Source organism: Bombyx mori, chromosome 19 (assembly GCF_030269925.1).
Source record: "Bombyx mori chromosome 19, ASM3026992v2".
NCBI classification, from domain to species: Eukaryota; Metazoa; Arthropoda; class Insecta; order Lepidoptera; family Bombycidae; genus Bombyx; species Bombyx mori.
Window position 1 is genome coordinate 14,710,406 of NC_085125.1, and position 10,787 is coordinate 14,721,192.

Consider the following 10,787-nt stretch of genomic DNA (forward strand, 5'->3'; position numbering starts at 1 on the left):
AGCTTGTACACCCATCTACGCAAATAAAAAAATTAAAAAAGGTCGGGCATAGTGCACTTAATGCAACAAAAAATTGTCACTTATTACCCGCATTATTCTACGGTTATTACCATAATTAGTTTTAATCATGTCTGTTTAGAAGAAAGCTAAAGAAAAGAAAAAAAATCGTGAAGTGTATTGTGTTAAAATAAAATAAATAAATAAAAGTTAAGAAGTTTATTTAAAAAATATACATAATATTAAAAATTATGTGTTGCCGTCGTCAATATCATTTTCTAATAGTGCTACTCCTTGCATTAAATTTATGGTAGCACCTGAGCTGGTGGAAGGAGTTGGCTCCTCATCCTCGATATAAGTCTCGTCGCTGGAAGAGTCGCTGTTGTCACTGGCGTAAATAATATAACGTTCAGTGACTGAATCGACTATGTAGTCACTTTGACTGTAGTCAGTCTCAATTTTTTTTACCTTTCCGCATAATTGCGACAGTACACATCATAAACCATTTTTCTGGCATGTCTGCGTAAAATGGTATTTGGTCTTGGCATTGCAATCAAATTTAAAACAATAAAACTCGGAACAAAAACTAAATTTAAAATAAAAACAATAATAACAACTCGTAACAAAAACTCAACATAAACAAAGGATACAACTTTAGTACACGCAAGTGTAACCGGGAGCGAACGGAACGTAGACGCGGTGCGAGAGGCAAGGGTTGACTGACGCACCAATCGCACGCTCGGAACGGTAGGTACTACGTCATTTCCCGCGGCCCGCTTGACGACCAGAGACCTAAAAAACGACTTGTGCCCATTTAACGACTCTTGCCAAGTTACGTGCCGGGGATTGTAACGTGGGAAGTAATATAATGACAATAAAAACGCGATATCAATCCGTTAAAGTAGTTTTAATTGCATCCACGGGTCGCGCAGTCCGGGGAACTACTGTGTTAAAAGGCTGTGCTTGTTCATATACTGTCAACAACAACAATTTGTGATTTGGTTCTCGTTTAGAAATAGTGAACTTTTTTTTGTTGGTTAATTTCCCTAGATTATTGTACCATTTTGGAATCATAGATAGTTGCGTTGATTTAAAAAAAACTGGCCATAGTATCATCTAGATTGTAGACTATTCTAGACAAAGTAGACGGAAGTAAAAATCTTTCAACATTTTAGGGAAAAAATAAATTTCGTTTGATTTTTGAAATTACATGCACTTGGAGATTTATAAAAGTTGTGATAGATAGAAGTGCTACTTAAGATTCCGTTATAAAAAAATTGAATAAATTGAATTTGAAATAGAAATATTTGAAAAAATGTGGTCGTTGAGGTTAAAAATGTCTTAACATTAATTTTCGAAAGATTTAATTTTTGCTGTAATTTAAAAAAATATTTGGTATCTTTTTTCCTTGAGTAGTTATGAGCAGACCCACCCTCTGGTGCCCGCTGATCCTTGAATTCTGTTAGACGTATATATACTTGAAACGTTTACTTCCGGGACGCCATTGTTAATCAGTCACTTTGTTGCTTATTTTACAGGAATGATAGTAAAACGAATCGCTCAGTCGGCCGCACGGACCAACTTGCGACACTGAAAGAGCATTCTATAATATTTATTTTTTATTATTTACAACTACTCACAAATCCTATTTTAAATTTATAATACACTTTATTTAACTTATACTTAATTAATATTTTACACATCTGACAACATGTCCTTCTACATGAAATAAGATCATCATACCGAGCGGACTAAGGAACGTTTAGTCAAGGAACACATTTTCAGTCTTCATATGAATAATACAATTAAAATTTGATCGGGAGGTCAGTCGAGTACAGACGGTGGCTCCAAGTCTACGCGACAGCACAACTGGCCTTGTTGCCCGCCCCGCCCCGCGCCCCGCCCCCGCCCCCGCCCCCGCTGCGCGCTCCGGGGGATGGTGTACTGCAGTGCACAGAGAGACTCTCCCCGTCCTCATCGTCGACATCGCTGATGCAAGGGAGCTGGATGGATTCGAATTGCTGACAAAGTTCCTCAGAGAGGTTGACTCGATGTGGAGACCCAGGAGTGCAGAGGGCGGGGGCGGAGTGCTAGGGCTGCAGGTGGTGTGTGAGGGCGGTTAGGCGCGCGAGCAGCGTGGAGTTGTGGCGGAGGACCGCGCCGAGCTCGTCGTGCGCCGCGTCCAGCGCGCGGAGCCCTGGGACTCCGCCCTCAGCGCTGGCTTCAATCTTCACCGCTGCAGAAGTTTTTGATGCATTTTTCTGTAAAAACAAAAACCCAGGCCTTGTCGTCAAAACTGTGGAGCAACGTGAAGTCACACAACGAGGTCGAACAAATAGTTCTGTTAGCGGATCGATAGCGGTCTGAATTACGCGCCAGATGCAGCGACGCTGAGTTTGTGCGACTGTCTCGTGCGGCCCCGGGACAACATACCGCTTCACTGACGGCGTCGCGAATCTTCAATTCGGCATCTTGCAACCTCTCCGTCAACGCGACCAGCTTAATTTCGGCTGCGGAGACGTCCTTGTCTAAGATCTGCGTCTGCAGGTAGACTGTCTGCGCCACCTTGTACCTGCGGGAAGACATGGACCGGTCAAGGGCAGGTCTTGCTGTCTAGTGTACTTGCGAAAATAATCAATCTACTTCTTATTTCAATGAAAATGACTGGAGTTAAAGATACAAGTTGGATTTAGTATGCAGAAGTCAGAAGATAGGTGTGTTCGCAGTCGGAAGAACATACGCACCAGTCGGCTATAGCGTCGGCCCTCGCCCTCGCGAGCGGCGCCGCCCGGAGCAGCAGCGCCCGCAGGCGGCGCCCCGTCTCCGCCACCGTGATGCGCTCCAGCACGTGGAACTGCTCGTCGTTGTAGGTGAGCGAGCGCGTGGCGCGGTCCCGCACCAGGTGCTGCCACGAGTCCCGCAGCCGCTCCACCAGCGCGCGCGCCCGCTGCGCCAGCCGCAGCTCCGCCGGGCACGCCGCCCCCGCCACCCCCGCCTCCCACTCCGCCGCCAGCCCGCCGCCCCCCGCGTGCCGCGCCACCAGCGCCGCCGCCCCCGCGTGCAGTGCACCGGTCTCGGCGGCCAGCGCGCCCGCCCCCGCGCCCCCGCCCGCCGCGCCGCCCGCCAGCTCCAGCGCGCGAGCCGCCATGTGCAGCGCCTGCGCCCTGGCGTGCAGGTGCTCGGCGCGGGCGGCCACGGCGCGGAGGCGGGCGGCCAGCAGAGCGCCCCAGCGCCGCACGCAGGCTCCGCAGAGCTCGGAGGCGGCACACAGCGCCTCCACGCGGCGCCGCATCACGTGCCCGACGCTGCACGCCGTCTGCGTCCGATCATCGATTCAGTCACTGCACGTAAGTAGTTCGCGGTCCCCGCGTTACCTTCGCCCCGGAACTGACCTTGGCCTGACTGGCGTCGTTCTCAACGGAGACCATGTTGGGGAACACGGGGAACTTGGGCGGGTCGGGCTCGGCCGGCATGCTGACGTTGTTGTTGTTCTTGTTGAACAGCAGGAGCGGCTCGTCGGCGCTCGTGTCGGGGTAGCTCTTCCCGGGCGTGTTCTCGTTCACTTCGGAGGTGAGCAGCCAATCTTTGTACAGTAAGATCTGAGACTCTGCCACGACGCTCGTCTGTTCGCAAACGTACGTCTGGAGATGTTCGTATTTCTCCTCCAGTTTTAAAAATACCTATCGAAACAAGAACACAATGCACAATTACAATCCTAGACTTTCAAGTTAATTCTAATACTGTGGTACAATAAATTTAAATACGGTGACGGTTCATAGAAAATGTCATGTTGTCTCTTCTGAAGCCCTAAGCAACTTTACTGACATGATTTTGAAACTAAGTTTGAAACGTAACACACAGACTACGAAACTTAACTGAACTAACAGTTAACAAGATTGAGGTCATTGAAATTACGTATGTTTTGTCTTAGTGACTTTTTATTTTTCTATTATTAGTTCTTTGATCCACCAATTATATTTTTGTTACATTTTTTTCATACTATAAGATTAAGCCGAAAGAATTTTAATTGTAAATCAATTATGATGTTCATTCTCCATAATAAAAAACTGATATGATTGTGTATATGCATAAAAATGTAAATGCAAAAATATATTAAAATTTATTACATATACCAAAATTAAGTTGTATGCAAATATATTGAGTAGAGAATAGTACAAACCTAACATTAACTCTATACCTATTCGCTGGTAGCCTAAGGGGCTATTCCAGCTTCTCGTGGGTGGGTTGGTGAGCTTACAGGCTTAACCTGGGAGAATTTGTTAACACTAACCCTAGTAAGAGCAGTGCTTTGCAGAATCTACCACTGGTTCGGAATCGCACTGAGAAGATCCAGCGAGAAACTCAGTGGGTTGTGTCTATGGGTTAGTTCGCTCGTCAAACTGTTCGTCGTAGTCGACGAATTTGATGAGGACGATGACTGAAGAGCCTAAAAGCATGGAGAGTGGATCCAACAAGACATGTTTTGGGACAGCAGCTTTACAGTGCACTGTCCCTTGTGATATGAGACCTAACATTAAACATAAGTGAAAACACAATGCACTGTCATGGAACACGCTCTTTGAGAGTCTGCATGGATCGATAGTAAGCTTCTGCTTATTTCTGTTGTATCCCATTTTAGATATATATGTAGTGATGATTGGCAGACCATTGTTCATAAGTGAATTATTTTGCAATTTTTCTGGTTTGTAGGTAGGTATAAATGTAGAACGAAACTAATTAATATAAATCTATTTAACAACATTTATACTAGCATAGTGCAATATATATTCTTTATCTAACTATAATTGTGGGTGATTGTTTCAAGAATTCAGGTCAACTTGTAACAAGGTCTTAAGCAATGTTTGGAGGTAATTAGATGCGGCATTTGTAATTATTAACTTCCTTCTGCAGCAGAATCATTCCAAAATGTACAACATTTGAAATTATGAATTGAACTGTGCTTATCAAGCATGGATAAGTATGCTAGAGAACACAAGTTCAATACTGGCTAATGATAATGTTTTCAGTTTATTTTAAAAACCATATTCAGTTGTAATGAGGCAAATTTAAAACCTCCAATTAGAATTTTGACCCCGCAATACTCATTTTATGTAGTTTTTTGCCTTTGCATTACTTACCAATAAAGTAATAATAGTTTGTCTTTTAAGCCATGTCCTTTTTACCATGGTATAAACTACTAGTGTTCCCTAAGCACCGTGACAGTAATATTCTTCTTCTAAGAAAGTTTGGAAGTAGTCCTCAGTAGTAGATAGCAGCTTGGCTATATCCTTGGCATTGTTGCTGTCCATGAACAATAGTAATCACTTGCCGTTAGATGGGCCAAATCAATAAACAAGTTAAATTCAGTTGTTACTGGTGTTACTTGAGTGAAGGTTTTTTATTGCTTTGATAGGTTGATGAGTTCACGGCCCACTTGGTGTTAAGTGGTTATCAGAACCCATAGAAAACAATGTAAATGCCATCACTCACCTTGAGACATGAGTTGTCAGTCTCAGTTTTATAATCCACCGGCAGCCCCACCCTTCAAACCGAAACACATTACTGTTTCACAGCAGAAATCTGCAGCTTGGTGATACCTACCTGTGCGGGCTCACAAGAGGCTCTACCACAAGGTGTTACTTTTTCTGAACATACTCCTTGGCAGTTAAGCATCAAAGCAATAAATGAATTCAGAACACACAATTGTATTGTTTACGTAGTTCAGATGTATTGGATGTTTTTAATAATTATATTTTATTATTTTACCTTTATACTTGTGGCTTTATTAACATAAAACACATGGACAGGCTTAGTGGAGGTCACAACTTGCACTTCAGAGAAGAACCTTTCAAATGTCCATATCCTGTGAGGATCCACCTCCAACAATCCAGCCAAGAGAGGTGTAACTAACTTGCGAAGACCAACACTGAGTTGGCAGTGTGGTGGAAGTTCTCTTGCCCAATCAATAGGACCATTCTCAGTTGTTTGTGTCCCCTATTGAAATAATACAGTTTCTTTTGAAGATGATTGAAAATATTCATATTTCAAACCTTTCACTTTTCTAGTATTTTAGTGAAAAAGTCAATTAAAGAATCAATTTCAAGTAATAAACAAATAAATCAGAACATTTGATATTTATGGTTGTATCAACAGCATCAACTATATTTTGATTTTTCGATAGTAATTTTGTGAATTATTTTATTGGAATCTTAAATTAAACTCACAGATATGACACCAGAAGCCTTCTTAGTTGTGATATAAAACATAGTTTCTTTATTTCGTCTTCCTCCATATGGCCTAAAGGGTAGTTGTCCTGTAGCCACATGATATAATGTCACACCTATTGACCAAAGGTCCACTGTAGCACCAAAACTTTTTCCCACAGGTTTCCTTAAGACAGCCCTTTCATACATGTCTGGGTGTAAGTACTCCTCTGTACCATATAGCGATACAAACTGCTCCTCCTCTTGTAACTCCCTTGCTGCTCCAAAGTCTGTGAGCTTGTATGTTGTAGTACCATCCTCATTAATATACTTCATGATGTTCCCAGGCTTAAGATCTCTATGTACTAGATTGTTATCTCTTAAATGTTTCATACCAGCCGTCAAGTGCTCTAAGACCAGGAGAAACTCATACTCTTGAAGACCATATGTGTTTTCAGGGTCATCTAAAATATTAAATAGACTGCCACCCGTGCAAAGCTCCATCACAATTACTTTACCCCGCCCTTCTTGTTCCTCTTCAATTGCGAGCAGTTTAACTATGTTCTCATGTTTAACTTTTTTTAAAACTTCGAACTCTCGCATCTGTACATCATGAGGTCTCATGTGGCTGAGTTGGTTGAAGGTTTTCACAGCCACAGGTTCTCCGTTGTTCTTGTTAACCCCTTGGAATACAGCACCTGTCGCTCCTTTCCCGAGGACACTGGTCGTGCTCCACACGTAATTCTCTGAACCGCGCAAGAATGACATTTTCGTATTTTTTGTAATTCTAATTAGGCTATTGTTCTTTGTTCATTCGTAATTAATCCTTTAATTGAATATATTGATTGAAAATTTTCCATTTTTAGCTCTTTTTAGACATCAAACTTGTCTTAGATTTCATCTAAAAATTGTTGACCAATATGTTACTTTTTTATGGATTTTATGACCTGGTAACTAAGACCTTTAAGTCAAGTCTTATTTTAATGTTGATGAAAACAATTTTTATGATTTTTTTAAGGGATTTTATGACCTGGTCACTAAGACCTTTAAGTCATGTCTTATTTAAATTCATATTCTTATTTTTAATCTTCGATCAACAATAGAAGTTTTTAATGAAAAATGATAATATGGAGTGAAATGAAATGAAGATGATTAATTTGAGACATTAATCAACTGGGATGAAATTAAATAAAATGAGTTGATATGGGATAAAATATAACCTTAGTAAAATGGTGGTCATTTACTGAGATTTTTTCAGTGGACTTTTTGGAGGATCCCGAGAAATTACGTCCAGCGGATTTGTTTCATTTTCCCACATTTGTGCACTTTCACAGATATTAAACATATCGGACAGTTAAATTTGAGGGGATCGGGTTCTGTAGGTGAGGGGCTATTTAAAAACACTTTGCTTCATGGTCAATATAATTATATTGCAAATACTTTGTACACTATTACACTATTATAATATTTTATTTTTATAAAACTCTAAGATGTTTCTCTGACCGTGTCTAGATGAGAAGTCATTGTCTTCACTGAAGAGAAGACAATTATTTCTGTTTTAAACATTTATTTAATTCCAATATTCGAAATTGGTAACCTTACATGTGTCAAGTGTTGCCTGCCATTACTTTCATATTCAAACTCCATTATAACAGTTAATAAACCACAGTTTAACTTAAACCTGAAGAAACACTAAATAGAAAAAATGTAACAAATCACACGTATTCACTCCTCGCATTTCCCGTCAAAAGTCTACTACTACGCAATTTAACTTGGGTCATATATTAAGTGTATTATATTGCTTTGGTCTTGTGTAATGTATTCGTTCCTTTAACGACACGTGTGACGTGCTGCATACCCAACAGTGCAACAAAATAAAAACTACCCAATGTGCGAATTGTTTTATTGACAGGATGACTGAATTCTCCAGGCCTATGTTTATTTTCCATTCATGAATTATTTACGCTTTACAGTATCTCCCACAATTGGCTCATACATTGCATTCAAATCAGTGTGCGTGTGCATGCGAGGCTATTTCGATTTGTTATGTTATATTAAATAATACTACAATAAAATAAAAAGCTTTTTATTTCCTGCTAAAATACAAAGTAAACAGGTATTTAATGTTTGTTTATTTTCACGAATGTTTAGCAGGAATCCATTCAACACGGTGAAGGCCTCCTGCAAGCCTTCCATTTGGTTTTGTTTTGGGCTACCTGTATCCACCAAGGGCCAGCGATAGCTTTTATATCGTTCTCCCATTTTGATATCGGGCGACCCTTTTTTCTTTTCCCTTGTGGCCCTTCCCATGCAGTTATTCTTGCAGCCAATTTCTGATCCTTTAGTCTTGCTACATGATGTTATTAATAAATCCCCAATCTTAAATTGAGACTTCATTTCCTCTCACCTTTTTTTTTTTTTTTTTTTTTTTTTTTCGGGTAGAGGGCCGAACCTCCTACGAGGTCCCCGCGCAAAAGGGGCGCCGGGGTATGTGAGACTCAACGATCTGCATGGTGTTGTGAGCAGACCGCGGGCCCAAGGATTTTAGAGCCCACCCACTAAACGACTCCTCTGCACTCTTACACCCGACGTCCGATCCCCTCCGAGGTCAGAACCCGGATGAGGTAGGGGGGCTACCGCGGTCAACACTACAACCAGACGGCGCGGCTCACCCCAAGGACGCCCAGCCGACGGAGCCTTCGAGGCGAATCGAAGGCTCTGAAACGTCGGCCGTCTCGGTACGGCAGCCCGTCGGGCCGCCCAGACGGTGCCGCTGGTGTCCCGGAATACCCCGCTGGACCAGAACCAGCCTGCCGGGTCGGGACGCGATACACCGTCGACCGGTCGCTCTATTCACTCCACGGCAGCGCGCTAGAGTGCTGGTAGCGCGCCGCGCGGCCTCACCCCCTCAGGTCGCCCCTTGACCTTCACCGGGGGGAGGCCGCCACCTACAGGGGCCGGGACGTACGGGCGTATTCCCGCCTCCGGCCCCCGGCTCGACGGCGACGGATCGGTGCGGAAAGGGAAGAGCTCTCCCTCTCTCGCTCCGCCGCCTCCTTCTGCGAGATGGTGGACTCGCAGAAGTCGAGCATCGCCTTCCAGGACGCGTCGCTGCCGAGCATCGTAGCCACGACGCGCGGCAGCGAGAGGTCCTCTCCTATGACCGCGACGAGGGCGGCGCGTTGCTCGTCAAATCCAGAGCAACGCGCCAATGTGTGTTCCGCTGTGTCTTCCTCGTCGCGGTCCGCGCAGTGGTGGCACTGCGCCGTCGGTTCCCTTCCGGCTATCTTGTGCAAGTACCGGCCGAAACAACCATGGCCGGTAAGCATCTGCGTTAGCCGGAAGGTGAGGCATCCGCGGTCGCGGCCCACCCAGTCCGCGAGAACCGGGCGGACCGCCTCGACGGTTCGGAGGCCGGCCGACGGGTCCGCCAAGCGGCGAGACCACGCCTCCAGCACGGACCGCCGAGAGTGGAGCCTCCGCGCTCGAACTACACCTTCGCTGGGGCGCCCTTCCCCCCTAGAGCGGAGGTCGCTACGCCACCGGTAATCGGCAGCGAGCGCCTCCGCTTCCAGGTCCCAGGGTGGCGCCCCGGCGAGCAAGCACGCCGCCTCGAAGGAGACGGTGCGGTATCCTCGGATCGCCCTGACCGCGATCGCGCGCTGCGGACGTCGCAGCGCGGCGACGTTCTGGCGGGTCAGGGCGCGGCACCATACGGGCGCGCCGTATAGTGCCATCGACCGCACCACCCCCATGTAGAGGCGGCGCGCCACCTGATCGGGACCCCCGACGTTTGGAAGCAGCCGGCTCAAAGAGCCGGCCGTCGCCATCAGTCGAGGGCCCAACTTCGCAAAGTGAGCGCGGAAGTTCCACCGACCATCCAGTTCAAGGCCGAGGTACCGAAGACCGGTCACCCCGACCCCGACGCGGACGCCTCCGATCACGAGGTGGGCACCCAGAGGCGGCGCTCGTCCCGGCCCGTGAAACAACAGGGCCTGGGTTTTGTCGAGCGCCACCTCGAGTCCCAGCCGTCGGATCCTTGTGACGACGTGTGCCACGCCTGCGCACGCCAGACGGGCAGACTCCCGGTAGTCCCTCCCCGGAGCCACGACCAACGTGTCGTCGGCGTAACAAATTACGCTCAGCCCGGGGAGGGGACCCCGAATGACGCCCCGCAGGACCCAGTCGTAGCCGATGTTCCACAGCAGGGGGCCCAGGACGGACCCCTGCGGAACACCGCGCTCGACGGGGAAGCGGTACATCGCCCCACCGTGTCCGATGCACTGGATCGACCTGCCCTCGAGGTAGGAGCCGATCAGTCGGCGGAGGTATGCGGGGACGCCGTGATACTCCAGCGCCCCCGCGATCACCGACCAGGGCAGGGTGTTGAAGGCGTTCCTTACATCTAAGGATAACGCCATCGCCACCCCGCCCCGGGATACGGCTTCATCGGAGAGGGCCCGCACGCGCAGAATTGCGTCGATAGTCGAGCGGCCCTCTCTGAAGCCGTATTGCTCCGCCGAAAGATCGGGACCCGTCTCGGTCAGGTGCCGGACGATGCGGGCCGCGACGATCCTCTCGAGCATC

The 10,787-nt window shown here is 46.3% G+C and overlaps 1 protein-coding gene across 2 annotated transcripts; it reads right to left on the reverse strand.

Annotated features, from left to right (window-relative positions):
• Positions 1 to 1,598: 1,598 nt before the first annotated feature.
• On the reverse strand, positions 1,599 to 7,163 carry LOC101737865 (serine/threonine-protein kinase TBK1). Of its 2 annotated transcripts, XM_038017598.2 has the most exons (6): positions 6,222 to 7,161; positions 5,764 to 5,991; positions 3,390 to 3,677; positions 2,742 to 3,313; positions 2,431 to 2,569; positions 1,599 to 2,258 (listed from the first exon to the last, which is right to left on the reverse strand). In XM_038017598.2, the coding sequence occupies exons 1-6, from the start codon at positions 6,966 to 6,968 to the stop codon at positions 2,088 to 2,090; spliced, it is 2,145 nt and encodes a 714-aa protein (XP_037873526.1). In that variant the 5' UTR covers positions 6,969 to 7,161; the 3' UTR covers positions 1,599 to 2,087. The 2 variants fall into 2 exon arrangements, with proteins under 2 accessions (XP_037873526.1, XP_062530112.1); XM_062674128.1 differs by having other exon boundaries at positions 1,599 to 2,569; positions 6,222 to 7,163.
• Between the last annotated feature and the right edge of the window lie 3,624 nt (positions 7,164 to 10,787).